Consider the following 20,013-nt stretch of genomic DNA (forward strand, 5'->3'; position numbering starts at 1 on the left):
GAAAGAAACTTTAATATTATATTTAATTATTTAAATATAATGTTTAAAATCACATAATTTCCAAAATTCCACTAAACAATTTCCGACAAACATCTTGAGACATAGTTTATTCATTTTCTTATCCATATAATTTCACCGATCGGAAACTCTGTTGTAACAAGCTGAACTATATGTGGCAACCACGCCGGGTGTCTCGGGATTTAAAAAAACTTAAACCTGGTACACGTTTCTCAGACCAAACCCAGGAAATTCCATGTAACCTAATAGCATACAACTGATCTAATCCTCTTGGATATACTAGATACATTTTTAGGCAAAAACCAAATACCTTCTATCTGATCGTACGATACCCATTCGTGGGGTGATTAAACTGAACTGAATTTCAAGACACGAAACAAATAAATATATAAAACTTCCTGGAAATTATTCGAAAAAAACATTGTAATTGCTATAAAAACTGGCTTTCTCCGAATTTTAGAATTCCAGGGCTCCAGGGCGAGGACGAGTTCGTACCAATAGTCACGTGAACCCAGACGAGGCGTTTGGAATCGAGGAGAAATTCATTCTCGAAGCCGTGAAGTGTTTGGATCTCGAACAGCGAGGTTGCACCGGGTCCAGAGATTAGGGCTAAAAAGAGAGCTAGAGACTCCAATCTTCTGCGTTCTGGTGATGTTAAGAAAGAATTCGATTGATCGATGCTAATGGAAATAACTAATAAAGATGAATAATGAAGTTTTTATTTTATTTTTGATACTTTTGGTGTTTGAAATTAACTCATTCAATTCAAAATGATTTTAACAAGTTTTGCAACTAACAACGGTCGTTTATTTCTGAAACCTTAAGGCTATTTGAACTCTTTATTGATGATTAATTGGAAGCACTCAGAAAAGGCGTGTTCATAAATCTAATGCAATTTAAAATCAGCGCTGATTTTCTACCGTCTACATTTTCTTGCGAAATTGCTATTTTATGGAAAACAAACTTCAAATAGCGAATTACACTTTTATACAATATCAAACGGAATTATTAGGATACAAATTTGATTTTAATGAACAATTAGTTCATTGTTAATATTGGAAATTTGAAAATATTGAATATAAAATCTAGATCCGGGGCTGATTACAATCTGACTTGAAACACGCTCTTTCTAGACGTATATATATTAAACTGTTTCAAAATAATCGACTATTAGAATTAACGAGAGTTTCAAAAATTCTTATATTAAAAAAAAAATTCAATTTTATACCACAAATTGTCATAAAGTTGATGGAAAATTACAAAAATGTAAAAATTTTAAATCAATCCATCTTTAGAGTTAAATAACTTTTGAAAAAGTAAATATATAAAAAAATCATAAGAATCTTTTTTTGTAGAGCATTCAATTCTCTACAAAAATACGTTTTGACACAACTAGTCAGATGATTTGTTGAAGAGTTAACGAATTCCAAAGAATTTCCTACGTCCATATTTGCTTCTGAATGTTCATGATTTTAAAATTAGTTTTTTTTTTAATAATTCTTGAGAGATTGATAAAAAATTAACACCAGTCTTTATCGTAATATTTTTTTATTTTCCTCCAATATGGAATAAAACATATTTACATAGGATTACAATTTGTCACTTGTACTAAGAAGCCCTCCATTTATACGAGAGTTCAAGTTGAATATTCAAATCCTACATAGTTCGAATCACCTGTCGAAATATAGCTTATCGCAAAGTCCAGGTTCTTTCTGTAGTAAACTTCAAGGGTGAGATTAACCCTTTCGAAACGTAAATTTTATTCACCCCTTTAGAAATATTGAACCAGATTCAATTGACACGTTTGAAATTTATTCAATTCATTCAATTAAAAACAATATTTAGTACTGGAAAGGTATTTGTTTTTCTTTCAAAGTCAATAAGTATACAGGGTGTTTTTAAATTCACACCACAAGATTCAGGAGGCTATTGTTGAAATTACGATTCTTATAATGAAATTTCCTCAATCCATCCCTGTCCGAGATAAAATGTGATGACTTAAATTGAGTTTTTATTTTTTTTTTAATTTTAACTCGCAAAGGACTGAGGATTTTTTTATACAACAGTCGTAATTTCATACGAGTAATCAACTTCCGAATTTTGACGCTTGTTTTTAGAAATACCCTGTATGTTATAATTTTTTTTTGAGCGCTAAAGCAGGGGGACTTTATCCACCAGAATCATCTTCAAATTTCAACAAGGTTTAGAAACGATTTGAGCTCAGGATAAATAAAAATATAATGGCAAGTACTTCAGACTAGAATTTTGAAAAAGTAGTTCCGATCAGATAAATAATGGATGATGAGCAAAAAGACTATCCAAAGTAGTGAAGAAAGGATTAGTTAGACGAAAACTAGAAAAAATAATGTTTGTTCAACTTTAATTTGAACTTATCGACAAAATTTTTGAAATTCGATTATGATAATAATGCCTAATCCGATCCTGTCTAGCGTACACTAATTTATAAAGAATTACATCCGGAAAAAGGTGGTCCTGATTACTGTATTATCTAAACTTCCGACATGGGGACATCCCAAACTCATTTACTTCCCTTTTCCAGGACAAATTATGCATGGAATACTATTTAGAAATTTACATCAAATTCTCCGACGAAATAATTGCAAGACTGAATTCGAATTCATTATGTTGAAACAGCTGTTGCCGTTGTACAACGCGTACCTTTTGATGTTCCCGTTAATTTTCGAAATTTTACAAATTCCATGGAATTTTCAATTAATAGCCGTTTGTCCCGTGTGCAAGTATCCATTTTTAGTGAAAGATAAATTCTTCAAATTTCTAAATATTAGTCTATCCCTATTGGAATGTTCTCCATCTTAATCAAGTACTTTAATATTGACGTAATGACGTCGGCCATAACATGATGTAGTGACAACTGACACGTTTAAGAATTGTGACAGCTGTCACATTATAAGTTTGTGACTCATAGATTAGAAATTGTTTGAATTAACAAACATTATTCGGAAACATCAAAAAAGTCACAGTAGATCAAAAATAATAAGAAATTGATAATTCTGAGTAGTATTTGAAACTGTTAAATTTAATGAACGCGAATTTTTGGCAATGGATGCCTCCAAAGTCGATTGGTAAGTTTACTGTATTGGTTTTTAGGATCGCGGGGTAGAATTCTAATTGTCTATCTTAAAGAGATTGTTAGATAGCGTTGTAGGTGTGTTTGAGCGATGATATCGTGAAAAAATAGCCACATCAGAAAAAAAAGTAGCTTCAAATTGCTTTAGCCCAAATGTTGAAGTCCAAATCACATTAAAAAATATAATATATTTGAGATTCAAGCATTTAAAGTTTGATATTCACAGTTTCTGTAAATTGATCAACGACTGTAACAGATTTTTTGCAAAATGTGTCATAATTTAACAGCTTTAAGCTCCATCAAATACTAATACGTTATGTATGAAAATGAGTGCTTTGAAATTCGTTCAAAATACCGCAATACATACAGCGATATAATATTGCTTTTTAAACGGCGTATAATTAAAAACTAACTGTTCACATCAAAGCATTTACATATTATCCATCATGTATAATAAAAATCAATTTATTAAAATACAGCAACAACATATCATACAGGGATTCCGTTGGAAAAATTTCATAATTCAGTTCTTAGAATTATTTAAATATAATAAATTGATTGTTTGTACTACTATTATTTTTTTAAAATTAACAGAAATGTTTTTAAAAGAAAAGTTGGCAAGTGATTGTGCATTTTTTTGCATTGTATAATATTGAGCCGTTAACTAATTCTGAACATGGAGTAAGTGGATAGTACAGCAACGATTTTCTGAAATTGGAGAAGCGTCTTTACGAAATTACTTGAGTATAATAAGGAGTTTTTACGAAAAAAAAAAAAAAAAATGGTAAAAATAATATATGGAAAAACTATTTGTAAAATAACAATTCTGATTAGCAGCTGACAAACGATTTGACAATTCTATTGGTGCAGTAGTAATTAATTCCAACTGTTTGTACAGCCAATATTTGTTCGTGATAACATAATCTCCGGGGCAATTGTACAGTACCCTTTCTATGGTATATCGAGCATTAATTATGTTACAGTTACATGCGACACTGGTTCGAAAAATTAATGGACCACAAATGATAGCAAAAGACTTATTAATTCCGTTGGGAAACAAACACGATTACGTTTAACAAGAATGAACTATTTTGATACAAAACTAGCCAATATTAAAAATTAAATGACATAATAGTACAGGCAAAGCGATTTTGAGTTAAAAATTTTTATAGATTCTTTGAGGTGTTGGGATACTGAATAAGTTTAGAAACTCGGACACGGATTTTCGAAATTTTGGAACTTTAAACTCAATAAAATTTTAAAACACGAATAACTCGGAAGCTGTGGAGAATTTGACAAAAAGTGCCGGAACAAAAAATGTAGAGAACAAAATTCTCTATAAATTGGTTCGAGAGCGTTTTTTCCTAACCTCAAAATTATCAACGTAAAATGGATTTATGTACTCAAAAATATTTTGAATCGCGAATAACTCGAAAACTACGAGAATTTCGACACAAATTGCCGGGACGAAAAATGTGGAGCACAATATTATGTACAAAAAATGTTTCAATTTTTTCCTAACCTCAAAATTTTTCCCGTAATATTCGTTCAAGTGCTCAAAAACATTTTGAATCGCGAATAACTCGAAAACTATGAGAAATTCTAAAAAAAGTACAGGAACAAAAAATGTAGAGTACAAAATTCTCTACAAATTGGTTCGAGAGCGTTTTTCCTAACCTCAAAATTATCAACGTAAAATAGGTTTATGTACTCAAAAACATTTTGAATCGCGAATAACTCGAAAACTATGAGGAATTTGAAAAAATTTTACCAACAAAAAATATAGAGCACAAAATTTTCTATAAAAAAGATCTCCAGTAATTTTTTCGTTGGAGTCACTATTTCTGAGTAAATCTCCCTCAACGCCGAAAGTTCCAAAATTTCGAAAACCGGTGCACGTAAATTTGCTAGACTTATTCAGTAAACGAGTATAGAAAATCTATTTTGCTTGTACTATAATACTGTAACGTTTCCCGTATTTACATTCATTCACTACGGACTATTTATTCGCAACTAAACTACATAACTCCTTATATGTTCTAAATATAATTCTACAAACTTCTAGAACACAAAAAACACAACAAATGAATAGACTTCCCTAGAAATTTTTTAAAAGAAATACTGTAGATAAACCGCCTGCTATAACATCACAGTCACAGGCGCGTCCTCCATTTATAAAAAAACCACTGTAACTGAACAGGACCGGTATATAAAAAAAATAGGAAATACTTTTTTTACAAAAAAATCCTTGCATACTAAATCAATACATATCGAATATTAGAGTTCCTTCGGGATATAAATCTAATCGTCCTTTTAGTATGACTTAACCTATACAAGTGCCTCTAGTGTCTCGCAGTACATTGTTCCTTGATTAGGGTATTAGCAAACAAATGTCTCCCCTGTCGATTAGCTACATCAAGAAAATTTTCTGCATCCCTTACGTATTACCCTACCACTAAATTAGAATCCGAATTATTCAAATCACTGGTTAGGTTAGGTTAGGTTAATATATTTAAATAAAATCTAATATGTCAGATATATTATTTGTTTAATAGTTATTTGTATGCCAAGAACTGAAAGTAGTATTTCAATCGCGGCGTACACAACATTTTTTACACGACGCACAAGATCCAAAACTTTTTCAATTACACTGAGAAAAGAAAATGAATTATAGAGAATTATAAACATCAGGTGGCGTGGATTCGGGTAACTCTTTGTCGCCGATGTTTTCTTTTTCATCATTATTCATTGATTTAGACAAAACTTCGGATAAAACAAATGGAAAATCATCGAAGTGAAACTGTCAACTGTCAATATTGAAGTTTTCTACTCCGGAGCGTTCCGAAAAGTGTTTTGCAATATGGAACTGTCATTTTCACTACACGGAACACTCGAAACGTAACTTTGTGTACAGAACGAACAACTCAAATAATTTTGAGGATCAAGGACGACTACGAAAGTTTGAGAGGGTTAACTAAGGCAACGCTGTAACGTGGGAATGAATCGATTCATGTGATTACTTGGTGGCTTTATGGATTTCTGTTTTATAAGGATTGAATATTATGAATAAAGGAGTTTCTAAGATATATACCGAATTTTCCCAAATACCTATAGAATTTCTACAAACTACCTACGCATAAGGATAAATTAGAGATTTAGCTAAACTTAGGGAATTTTACTAATTGGAAGTTATGAGTTTGTATTGAGGGGAGTCTTAATGACCAAATTTCAAGATTGATGAAAATATGTACAACATAATTCAAAGTTAGATGAATTAATTTTCAAACTCAAAATTGAAGATATTTCTTAATATATAATGTTTTTCCTATATATGAATGATAAGTAAGATACAGGTAGATTGAGTTGAATGTAAAACCTTTCGATTTTTTCCTAACCTCAAAATTTTCCACTTAATATGCGTTCAAGTACTCAAAAATATTTTGAATCGCGAATAACTCGAAAACTAAGAGGAATTTGAAAAAAACTGCCATAACAAAAAATGTAGAGTATAAAATTCTCTACAAAAAATATTTAAGGTATTTGTCCCTAACCTCAAAATTTTCACTTTAAATTGAGTTTATACAATCGAAAATCTTTTGAATTGTGAATAACTCGAAAACTACGTGAAATTCGAAGAAAAGTACCAGAACAAAAATGTGCAGCATAAAATTCTCTACAGATTGTTTCGAAAGCATTTTTTCCTAACCTCAAAATTATCACCGGAAAATGGATTCAAGTACTCAAAAATACTTTGAATCCCGAATAACTCGAAAACTAAGAGGAATTCGAAAAAAACTGTTCAAACAAAAAATGTAGATCACAAAATTTTCTATAAAAAAGGTATCCAGTCATTTTTTCGTCAGAGCCCCTATTTCTGAGTAAATCTCCCTCAACGCCGAAAGTTCCAAAATTTCAAAAACTTAATTTTGCTAGACTTATTCAGAGACTCTAGAAAATCAGAAGCGCCCAATTTAGTTTCGAATTAATCCTATTTCACCTGTACTATAATACTTCGTATTTACTTACACACTATTCTCTACGACTATTTATTTAAAACTAAACTACACAACTTCTTATATATTCTAAATAGAATTCTAAAAAGTTCTAGGACACAACAAATAATGAATAAATAGAAATTATTTAAAAGAAATACTGTAAATAAATCGCCTGCTATAATAAAAAGTTTCCAAAAAGTATCATGAAAGGCGCGTCCGCCATTAAAACAAAATCCACTGCATCTGGACAGAGCCGGTCTAAGGTACTTGTAATAAATAAAATAAATAAATAGAAATCAACATTTTCATACTTTTTTCTATATATTATTAAACCACCATTTTACGACGCTACCCATTAATTACAATTACCTTGGATAATTCCGGTGCTAAAAAAGTGTATTGACCCTTCGAGTAACGTTCACGGGGGCGGCGAAAGACGGCGGCTTCCCTTTTGTAATAAAATCTGGACCACCTGGAACTTGGAACCGTTACCTGTCATTCCTTACAAATTATACCTTCCCGCTTTTCACTACGTCCACAGAGTTTAATTAGGAAAGGACTAAGCGACACGATCTTGTACAGTGGCGTCCAAAACATAAATTCAAACTGATTTTTTTGAAATAATGTTTTAAATAGAAATTCAATGATGGTTTTGAAACGCTGATTTAGTCCCTGCCAAAGTCACTGACACATCAAGTTCTGCACTCGGTTTTCCTTTTTACATTTTCCGTGACGCCTTCTTTCGAACTTAACTTTTGTGCTTTATCGAGTGATCGATTTTCAACAACTTTTCTTTCGGGTGTAGGGAAATATACAGAGAGTGAAAGTTTGTTGATAAAACTGTTTATTTCTGAGCTAATTGTGATTTCAGTCGGCAAAAACAGTTTCTAAGCCCTGAATCTAGTCTAATGGAAACTGTTCAAAAACCACCAAATGGTACTCGAAAGAATCGAAACCTTGTAGTGGTTCCAACGGGTCAAATTGTCGCCGTCTCAGCCGAAGCTTGTAAGCCAAATTAAACTTTGGAATGCTTGTAGTGATTCGAAAAGAACTTTCGAAACTTTTTAGTCAGTCGAAGTCAGTTTTGACCAAATGGTAGGTATATAGATTGTACTTTTGCAAATTTCGATATAAACAACTTAAAAATGATGTTGATGAGGTGTCTTCTGGATTTTTGACAAGCTTCTGCTGAGTATCTGAATACCATGAAGTGGAAACAACTCCAAAGCATATAGGCTTATCCAGAACGGTTTGGCTAAAGATCAATGAAGAGAAAAGTAACAGAAACGATGGGATACCCAATACAGAAGATCAAGTGATCACTGGTGTGTGTACTAAAGAAGATTCCACGTCAATTACCGCGAGATAATATAGTAGATTGCCTCTGGAAAATAGAAGAAGTTAAAAACTTTATTATAGATTGGAAATTATTAAGAAAAATGAAGCGGATAGAAATGGGATGTTACCTGGTTAACTAGCTTTCCAAATCCTAACCTATATCTTTTTATTTTTGTCGATTTTTATAAAGTTGATTCGATATTATAGTGTCAGATGGAACATCCTGTAAACAATCGTTTATAATATTGTTGACGATACGAATAAAAAAGCCATTTCGGCATCTGTTTACATAATGTCACGTGACCTAGTTATATAACTCTAAATCTACATTTGTCACGTCTAGATAAAGCATATTAATTTACCAAATCCTAGCTTTAACCTACAGTCACCATTCGGTACGGAAGGGATTTATCTAACAAAAGGGTCGAAAATTTCGAGGTATGTTTCATAGAAAATTATTCTCGCTTGACGCCATATTGTTCAGTAGAGAGACATTTAACATTGATATATATGCTGTTATTTTCAAAAATTAAATATTGTGGATTCTACCCCGATGAATCATTATTAAGGAAATTAAGGATATTAATGAATTTTGGGCTTGCGATGATAATAATAATAATAATAACAAACGCGCGTTTAATATAATTAAGTGGGAGTATTAAGATATCGGTTGGGTGGACATATCGATAAATTTATAGAACGTGCAACTTCTAACAATATTAGAAATGATGTTGTGGTTATGGAGATTATAATATAAAGTAACGGACGGACAATATCATTCAGTATAGTACGACGTAAATTATAAGACTTACTATGAATGTATTTCATCAGATATAGATGAAATTTTGACGTATATGACATCATCAATATGGCGGAATAACTGACATCAGACAGTTTGTTATTCAAGGTTTTAAATATATGAGGGTTGTCTTAAGACTTTCAATTTCAATGACGTCATAACTTATCAATAAAAATATTCGCGAAACTGGATGGAAATCTCCACGAAAACGTTCACTATGTGGAGTCTTTCTAGTACAGTGATATTTTTCAAACAACTACTTCCATCTCAAGGTCAAGCCAGGTTCTCCTTGGACTATTCTCGTATATAAATCGCCTAAAATGTTCATTGCAAATAACGTTTGACGTACAATTCGATAGAAATGACATTTAGTGAATGACTTTTTACTCTGTCACTATTTTTTTGTCTCCTTTGTATACTCTATATTCTATGTATGAAGTTAGACATTTTACCGTTAATTTTCTGACAGTTTGTTATTCAAGACTTTAAATATATGAGGGTTGTCTTAACACTTTCAATTTCAATGACGTCATAACTTATCAATAAATATATTCCCGAAACTTTCAGTTCTAAAACTTTTTAGACAACTGTTTTAGTGAATGTTTTCAACACAAATCCCGTTGTGGTGAGATCCTAATTCAAGTGTGTAAATTTTATATCAAAAAATTTCTCTGGGAATTTCTGGCAACCCGCAACATTGATATATATGCTGTTATTTTCCAAAAATTAAATATTGTGGATTCTACCCCGATGAATCATTATTAAGGAAATTAAGGATATTAATGAATTTTGGGCTTGCGATGATAATAATAATAATAATAATAATAACAAACAGGCGCGTTTAATATAATTAAGTTCTATTTGCGTTCGACTTCTTCGATATACCGAGTGTCATTTATCAACCGAGGGCGATCCGCCTTCCAGACCAAAAACGTCACGGCCTGGACCACTTACTTCGTCATTTTTGAGTTACCCCATGAAATGAGTGAGTCATTGGCGGTGGCGACCGTCGCTTAACGATCACTATGTTAAATTGAACGCGATACGTTAAATTGTTTTTGATGTATGGAATAGAGGTATGTGTTCAGGGTTTGGTGTAGGGGAATCGGGATGTTCGGCTGAAATATATAAGACTGAAATTGACGGTTTTCAAGAGGATTTTTAATAAAAATAATGCAGTAGGAAACGAATTTATCAATTAATCGTAGATTCGTCAATTTCGTTCACTAGTCAACAACGATTTTTTCCCACATACGACTCACCTCTTCATTGTTGGAAAATCTTCGACCACCCAATCATTTTATCAAGTGTTGGAACAGAAAATGATCCCAGAGGGCTGAATCTAGCAAATAGGGCGTTTGAGATGACGATTCAAACTTTGATACATTAATTTTGGTCATTGGAATAACGAATGTTTCAGCTGGTGCTTTGTCTCGATGAAACAACACTTTCTTCTTAGCCGTTTTTACTTGATTACTTCGCTCAAACGTTGCAATAAGTTTGGATAATACTCATCGTTGATGGATTTCTCTTTTCCAAGATAATCAATGGAAATTATCCCAAAAAAACCGACGCTATGACCTTTCCTGCAGACGGAACAATCTTTGCCTTCTTTGGAGCCGGTTCTTCCTTTTGCAGTCCATTGTTTTGATTGTTTTTTTTTATATCAAGTGTGTAATGATAAACCCACGTTCCATTGTAATGAAATACTCAATGGAAATCCCCACGTTCACTATGTAGAGTCTTCAAACTTGAAACACATACTGTATAGGTCATCTCAAGGTCAAGCCAGGTTCTTCTTGGACTATTCTCATATATAAATCGCCTAAAATATTCATTGCAAATAATCTTTGACGTACAATTCGATACAAATGACATTTAGTGAATGACTTCTTACTCTGTCACTATTTTTTTTGTCTCCTCTGTATATTCCATATTCTATGTATGAAGTTAGACATTTTACCGTTAATTTTACATCATACATTTACTTTTAGTTACTAATGTTAAGTAGTAGAGATTTTCGATAGACGTGGGACGCTATTCTTTATATATATATTCAATCTGATGCGCTTTAAAAGCATGTTTTTTACTTTTTTTAACTGTATTTCTTTTCCTCTTTTTAGTTTTTCAATTGTTATCAACCTCGTATAATGGCTTCGCTTCTTACGTACCTAAATCTCGTCGAAACTTGCATCGAGCCATAACGGTGTAGTTGGTAAGGTTGTTGAAGTGCCACTTGCTCTTAGTCCAATGGAAAATTACAAATATACAAACAAACTCACATACAGGTGAAGCCGATATTTGATCGTGCGAAACGATAGGTGAAAAAGTTAAAAAGTCGCTTGTTCTTTGAATTTTTTCGATTTACTTTTTGTTGTTTGTGTCTGGCAAATCGCAAATATACATTGATGATAATTTGAATTAACAAAACGTGACAAAAAACATGTTTCTACTGGTTACTGCGGTTGTGACGTAGAAAGTAAGTAAATATCGGAACGTTGTCATCGCGTGTCGCCTTTCAAACGCCGCCATGTTGTTGTTGTGAGTAGAAGTAAGGGTTTCAAAGACTATTCTAATTAAAATGACGTCCGAATTGGGATTTATCTTTCTAGATTATATCTTTGAAGGTTTTTTTGTCGTTTTAATGCCAACGGACGAGGTGTTTGACGAAATGCCATTTTCCGGTTTTTCTGGCAATCGAGCTTTTACTTTCGAGGGACATGCACGATACTTCATCTTGTATTCTACAAAATTGAATACTCACAGCCGTGCCAACAACTCTGTTTAAACTGTATTTATTTCTAACCTCACTTAAGTCTGTTTACTTACTTTCTACGTCACACAACGTCACAGTCAGTCATGTGATAACAAATGAGTTTTGGCGCGTCATTTAATTAATTTTTTACGAACTAATATATCGTTTAAAAAAAATAGTAAATTGAGGTATCAAAAAAAAAGTATCCAAGGACCCTATGGTCTGTTAGATAAATTTTTGAATACAACGATTTGTTTTGCTTTTCTTTATACACCCTGTATAGTTTTAATGACGGTGACGTGATTAGTTTTTTTTTATTTTCAAATTTATCCGTTTTCAATTCGGTCGAATTTCATATGTTTTGTAACACACACCTTCGTGAAAAAAAAAAAAGTTAATAAGTAGTTCGATTTCCAATTTGCGTTCCTTCTACAATTTTCTATGATATTCTCGTTACAAACTTTTAATGAGATACTCTTTTTATATAAATATCAAGTTTAGATAAAAAGCGAACTCATTTTGTAAATTTAATAGTAGAATTTCTAGCATCGAACAATAAAAGCGTTACCTAACGTATTATTGTCGATAAAAACGAAAAAAATTATACAGTTAACGCATTGTGTATTTTATACAGACTGTTTTGTGTAAATTAAACAAAATAGAAAGCATCGAATAATGAAAAAATCCTCAAATCTTTTAAATTTTCTACTGTAAACCTGCTGCAATTACAAATAATTTTTAATTCACTCTATGATGTGTCCCTGGATCCCTAGTCCACTGAATTTTCATGTAAACTTAAATTTAGGTACTACTTAACATCTATTACAAAATGTTCCCCGTGCCGAGGGTTGTGATTACCACCCCTTTTCTATGGTGAGAGAAAAACTTCACTTCAACCATGCATTTTTGGCAAATCCTTTAAAAAACTATTTTTTACACAAGTTTTTTGACAAAATCATTGTTATTTTAAAAGTCAAAACATAAAAAGTTAAAAACCTACAAAATGAATTCTTGAAGAACTATTAATCCGGTTGTTAGTTATTTTTTTTTTTTGAAAATAAAAACTTAAACGTACCCGCCACTGGTTAAACTCGACTTGACTCGCGTGACGCAACAAAAAATCTTTTCCAAATCAATCGTAATTGTCTCCGACTCGTGATTCTCCAAACGATAATTTTAGGTTGTTGATTTGACATAATATATATCGTCAACAATTAGCAGACTGTGTAAATGGTCGTCGTCATTTCAATTCCAGCAGAGAAATAGATTTCCTTCGGTAGAAATTACATTATGGGAGTATTAAGATATCGGTTGGGTGGACATATCGATAAATTTATAGAACGTGCAACTTCTAACAATATTAGAAATGATGTTGTGGTTATGGAGATGATAATATAAAGTAACGGATGGATAATATCATTCAGTATAGTACGACGTAAATTATAAGACTTACTATGAATGTATTTCATCAGATATAGATGAAATTTTGACGTATATGACATCATCAATATGGCGGAATAACTGACATCTGACAGTTTGTTATTCAAGGCTTTAAATATATGAGGGTTGTCTTAAGACTTTCAATTTCAATGACGTCATAACTTATCAATAAACATATTCGCGAAACTTTCAGCCATTTTGTACGATCAGTTTCTATTCGAAAGATTTTTGTTAGTTCTAAAACTTTTTAGTGAATGTTTTCAACACAAATCCCGTTGTGGTGAGATCCTAATTCAAGTGTGTAAATTTTATATCAAAAAATTTCTCCGGGAATTTCTGGCAACCCGCATGGATACTTCTGTAAACGACACCAATTAATCCCGTTGTTTCAGCTGTCATTTCCGGATTTTATGTGTATGTTTGTATTTATCTGTACTCCCTTTTCTAAGGCCGTTTTTACTTCGATCAAATGGAGTGTACATCAAAGACATGCCATTCTAAATATACTCCGCACGGAGTTTGTTCTGAAAGAGATATTTTAATTAAGCCACATACCCCAGAGTGACTGCTACAATTATGCGGTCATATGATTTAATACTTAGGCGAGTGTGTAGGTTAAGTTAGGTTATGTGTCATATTTCGGTCTACAGGAAAATGGCGGTTATCATCACGTTGATGAATTATTTTAATCGTTACAATTTTTGTGAAAATATAGAAGTGCGATACTTGAAAGGGACTTTTTATAGAAAATTTCGAAGCGCTTTCTAAATATATACAGTTGAAAATGTAGCGGAATCTATATAATTGAGTCATAACCGCAATTCACTTGGAAAAGCGAGAATGTTCATATACCGGATCGTATAACTGGAAATTTATTATAGTCGAGTGTTTCTTAATTAACTGTTTGTTACCTTGTTATTTCTACGTAATTGGAGGCTTTCGTTGAACAAAAAACGGTTTAAATCGGAATAATTGAGTCTGTCTCCAACGACATCTTGTGTAAATGTTGAAATACTGATAATGCAGTAAATCTAATGAATGAAATATAAAGGGTGTTTATTAATTGTTGGTTTCCAACGTTTATTTAATCAGCATATAAGACAAAAAGGCTTAATTATCGAAGTATAGCCCATCGTATTTTATGATTCGAATCCAACGCATTTTGAAACTTTGGTAAAACCATTCCTTTGGTAAATATATAAAAAATTATGTAAATCGACTCTGTAAATGAAAAAAACTTTATTTATAATCTAAATTTTCCAAAATAACGTCCAAATTTTTATTCAAAAAGTTCTCATTGTACGAGGTCTGTCCATAAAGTATCTGCATTGGTATACGTATCAGTTTAACACTTTACAAAGCTTTCTAGGACTAGGTTTTTGGAATCATCTTCAAATATGTAGTTTTTCGTCATTTATAGGGGTTCTTTGAACGTTTAATATTGAAAAAAGTCATTGGGAGACTGTACGGAAGCTGTCAAAGCTGTACGCGACTGTCCAAGTTTGTATATTAATTTCTTTCTGTGAAATTTTTGTGGAAAAGTTTTTGAATTGAGATCCTATCGTTGTGAGAAACTTCAGATTTTTGAAATATGTTTTCGAAACATTAACATACGTACACACACGTTTCAAATTATATCAAAGAAAATGTTTATCTATCGTTTGAAAGACACCGAGTGTACAAAATGTTATTTCAAGGCAACAACAAATAAAAATAGTCTCGTATCTTTTAGAGGAAAGCAAGATTCCAAAGAAAAGAAAACTCTTTAATGGTAGTTAAAATGCTTTGTATCAAATAAAACAGACCGGAAAGGCATTTAACGACTTTCGTTCTAAAGTTCTTCTTTCCGTTAACAACCGGCTAATTGATAAAGAAACAGCAGTAAAACATCGTTGCCAATTTTATCGGATGTTTCTAACAACACGATTTTTAGAAATGACGAATACTACTACGAAATTGAAACAATTTATCGGATTTTCTTCATAAATGTTTGACAGTCTTCAATAGTCAACGTTTTCAATGAATTTGCGAATATATAAAAAATTGGTCATAGTAACTAGGACATGAGAAAGTTGTGTACAAGATGGATGCCGCGTTTGCACACAATGGAACAAAAACAGCGTCGTTAAGATGTTTCCATCGAGTGATTCAAAACGGGAACTAGTTCTAAAGATTGTTCCGTTTGCAGGCGTCGGTTTTTCTGGGATAATTTTCATTTATTATCTTCTATAAAGGAAAAACCATCAACGACGAGTATTATCCAAACTTATCGCAAAGTTTGAACGAAGTAATCAAGCAAAAACGGCTAAGAAGAAAGTGTCCTTGCATCAAGATAATGCAACAGTTTGAATTGCTACCTCATGGACCCTATTCGCCAGATTTAGCCCGCTCTGATTATTTTCTGTTCTTAGAGTTAAGAAATTAGATCAAAGATTCTATCTATCATATTTTTCAATATTTCTTAGGATATTTCCTTTCTGTTCATATTTCCAGTGTCGAGGATAAAGTATATTCTATGGAAATGATTGGGAGTCATTTAAATAATAATTTTTGGTACTTACACAAAATTAGAATTATTGCAGTCGAAATTACGTACCTGAAACAAAAGGAAAAACAATTATTAATCATTTTAATACACGAATATATCGACAAAAAGTTTCTCCCTTTTTTAAAATGGTAGTTATTTGAAAATATTAACGATATTTTGACAAATTTCCATAGTTAATCCCTAAATATCCAACTACACCCCATTTTCGTTATATATAAAGGGGGCGCGAGTGCAACGGTTACGTTTATTAAAGTTTTATTAAACAGTATACCAACCTTGGATGAAAATTTAGTTATTACAGACAACGGCGTATCATAAAATCAAAATCTCAACCCAATTATTCAATATATAACGATAAAAACAATTAACATTAAATAACTACAAATCCTACACGTACAAATCGGGTGATTAGAGTGGATATTCAATTATTACCACCCAACATTTGAATTGTATGATGTGAAGTATGTTTTTTTTTTCGATGTGGAGCGGAAACCTTCACCAGCTTATACTACCAACCAGTATGCAGCTCGCATGCACTGAAACTCACCGTCAGGCGTTACTTCCTGGAGTAGACGTTAGATAATTTGCTTTTTCGTCTTTATTTCTTTTCCTGCGTTTCCTAATCGAAGCTGATTGATTTGGGATTCACTATGATTAGTTGGATCTTCGTTCAACGCGTCCTACGTCCTGGAAAACTTTTGTCTCAGCTGTGATACTTTCGTGGTTTACGACTTCCAATTCTTGTCGATATGATTCAAACCTTGGGGATTCAAAAAAGAAAACTCGGCGTCTTCGTCCGCTCCATTGCAAGCTGGTAATTCTGCTACTTATATTTGTACAGGTATGCTTGAAAACAGCGTTTAAGGAGTCCCAGTTCCAAGCCTCGGATGACTTCTCCGGCAACTCAATATTCCCTTGGAATTATTCGTAGTCTGTTGGTGAGATTGGCACCTCCATGATGCCCAGTGTTAGCACCAGAGATCATCGTGATATCAACCGAATTAAGAACTGCGAGCTGGAATCACTGTTTAGTCAATATTTTTGTATTTATGTTACAAATTTTGAATTAATTCGATATATAATGATGCTCCACCACTGTTGAAAGTGTATAGAGGAGTTGCTACGTCTCCCTAACTTTTCCCGCTCTCCATTCGTATCTGATTAGGATGATAAATATCATGTTACTGGGAGGAAACGTCATCGAGCCGATATCGGGTGAGAATAGAAAATTTTCCCGGCCAATTTGAAAATATCTACACCGAAATAAATTTATCGTTCAATATGTATTAATTAAAATCTAAAAAGTACATTTCAATATGTTCAATTAGCTTAATGATCTGATCTATACGACCCCACCACTTGTAAAAACAAAAATGGGGTGTTAAACTATCAGCACCCTCTGTTTCAATAATATAAAAACACGCAGTACGTCTGTCGCCCCATATAGCAGCAAACAATGGATCCATTTTAATTATGAAACTTCCACCCTTGTACAAAAAATAATCCCCTTTCCGCCATCGCACTACATTTGTTATAAAACGAATTGTTCGATGATTCGGATCTTAAACGACACCTGGTTATTCAAAAAACAAATAATACGTTATATGTTAATTGTTGACGCGCGTTTCGATAATTAAGTTATCGTCTTCAGAGACTGAAGGTAAACTGCGAATAATGTATTCAGATACATTCTACGGAGTTGTGGCCTTTTCCAAGAAGGCGGATCCCGTCTTAGCCTGACCCAGAAGCCCGCTGTATGAAGAAGTTTTCGAATAATCAATCAAAAGAATCCCTTTTATTAGACACGGTTATTTTCTAAATGTTGAACAACGAAAATCCCTCTTTTATTTTGAGAAAAAATTTAGTTTAGTTTAAAACTGCATAAAAAACTAACAATACTGTAGAAGAAAATATTTCGCGATGGTGACGATGTTGAAGGGTTTTCGATGCTGTTCTTAACTTCTAACCAGAGGTAAGTTAATGAAATTTAGTCCTAATTACAAAAAAAAAATCGTTCCATCAGACAATTTGTAGTATTTGATAATTTTTGTAGCAGCTAGCTACGTCCAACCACATATAGGAAAAGCTAGATCTAATTTGGGATTTTCGTAGTTGTTTTCTTGATAAATGAAAAAATTTATAAGATTGAAAATATGGTTTAATGGTAAATCGTTTAGTCGAAAATGATTCGATTTTATCGAACGGGTTAATATTTTCCGTATTTTCTAATAAAACGAAAAAGTTTCTATCGAAGGATTTATTTTTGGACCTCCGTCGCCAAATACGCCGCTATCGAGGGCGTCCATCCGACCATGAAAGAAGATAATGCCGCCATATTCGCGCCTCGGATTAACAGGTTTATACAGAGAGATCCCTATTAACGAACCTCAAAGATTTTTATAAAACGAGATATGAGTTTAGTGACCATATTTTCCAAATTAAAAAAGAAATTTTGAGTGGTGTTTATCAGTCTTTAATAAAGAATCAAATCTTTTATTGTACACCGGTCACTTCTGAAGCTAATTGAGAATCAAACGGCATGGAGAAGTCCAGTACAACGGCCTTAGGTTATTTGGAGAATTCCACAATAATTTCCAAAATAATTTTAGTTATGAAATACTTTGGAAATTTTGAAAAAACCTATTTCATACAGCATTTACTTGTATTTCGAAATGCATTACCAAATGCACATTTTTAATGATAGAAATATTGAAATTTTATTGATAAAAATTTCAAGATTTTCCTACAAAACAACGCAAAAAACTTCTAATTCTAATATTGAGAAACAGAGCCGCAATAAAATGTTTAAAAAATTGTTTGTAAATTTTTCTTTACACCTTTTGTGAACACTTTTTTGAGGTTAAAAAAAAGAAATCCAAAAAACTGAGATGAGGGATTCTTAGTTCAATTCTTCTTCTTTCCAACGCAACTTTCTAAATGATGATAGGACCTTCCGGTGAGCAAGAATGGCCCTTTGAAAAAAAGGGCCTCGTATGGTTTAATTGCCATTTTGCAAAAAACTATTAGAGTCGCAGGGTTCATTTTTAGAGCATTGATTAAGTACATCGAGATCTCGGTTTTCAGTGAATAACAAACCTTTATATTAAAAATTAAACAAATTATAAACAATTTAAAAAATTAAAAATTTTCTTCTTTCGGTTAAATTATCTAAGCAACGAATTATCGAATTTCAATTTATAAAAGCTTATTTTGAAGATTTTTCAATGCTCTACAATATTGCCCATAGTAACAAAAACGAGTTTTGCATAAATTCAGCGCAAAACGCAAAAAAACAAAATTTGTAACGATTTTTTGGTGTTTTTATTGTTCAAAAAAATAACGCGTACACAAAAAATGTTGAATTTTATGCGCACAACTTTTATTTAAACCCTAGTTTTTTCTACTATTAATTTTGTCACCAAAAGCTTTTTTTTTTCGTCTAACTAGCATCTTTTGAAAAGAAACGTTCTCATTTTTATCAAAGTGATTTTTGAAACGCTCGGTATATGATAGATGAATTTATATTTATCGCAATTAACATTAAATCATATAAGCAGCTTCAATTATCGTTTTATTCACCATCTAACTTCGAAAATATCACGTGGGCTCGTATAAGTGTACAACTCGACATATATTTGACATCTACATCGCCTTCCCTACTTTTTTTAACGCGAAACAATTTGCTACGTCATTATTAACAAAACACGTACGTAACTTTTTCACCCCCGATATTCCGATGTTGCCGTTATCGCTTTACAAAACGCGTACGTCATGTCGATGTTGCCGTTATCGCAATCTGCGGTTAGGTACGCGATAATGATACTACGAAGTTGTGTGTATACGTCACTTCCGTCCTGGTATACCCCCCTACAATTGTTAATACCAATTAAATTTCCAGATTTTATAATGTGACAAAAAAAAACTTGTAGCTTAATTTGAAAAGATAAGTCCGATTTCCCGAATCCACCCCTTTATCCCATTAAACTTACCGGTGGCGGTTTTCGTGAAGTG

At 32.4% G+C, this 20,013-nt stretch overlaps 1 protein-coding gene across 6 annotated transcripts in view; it reads right to left on the minus strand.

The window, feature by feature from the left end:
• LOC130899263 (uncharacterized) overlaps positions 1-20,013 on the minus strand; it is a 354,925-nt gene that overhangs the window by 30,363 nt on the left and 304,549 nt on the right. For 2 of the 6 annotated variants that reach the window (XM_057809057.1, XM_057809058.1), the window contains exon 2: positions 16,016-16,050. The exons of the other annotated variants lie outside the window; for them this stretch is intronic. In XM_057809057.1, the coding sequence (XP_057665040.1) occupies positions 16,016-16,050 (35 nt within the window). The remainder of the gene's footprint in view (positions 1-16,015; positions 16,051-20,013) is intronic. 6 annotated transcript variants of the gene reach the window in all.

The sequence above is a fragment of the Diorhabda carinulata genome, chromosome 11 (genome assembly GCF_026250575.1).
Source record: "Diorhabda carinulata isolate Delta chromosome 11, icDioCari1.1, whole genome shotgun sequence".
Taxonomy (NCBI): Eukaryota; Metazoa; Arthropoda; class Insecta; order Coleoptera; family Chrysomelidae; genus Diorhabda; species Diorhabda carinulata.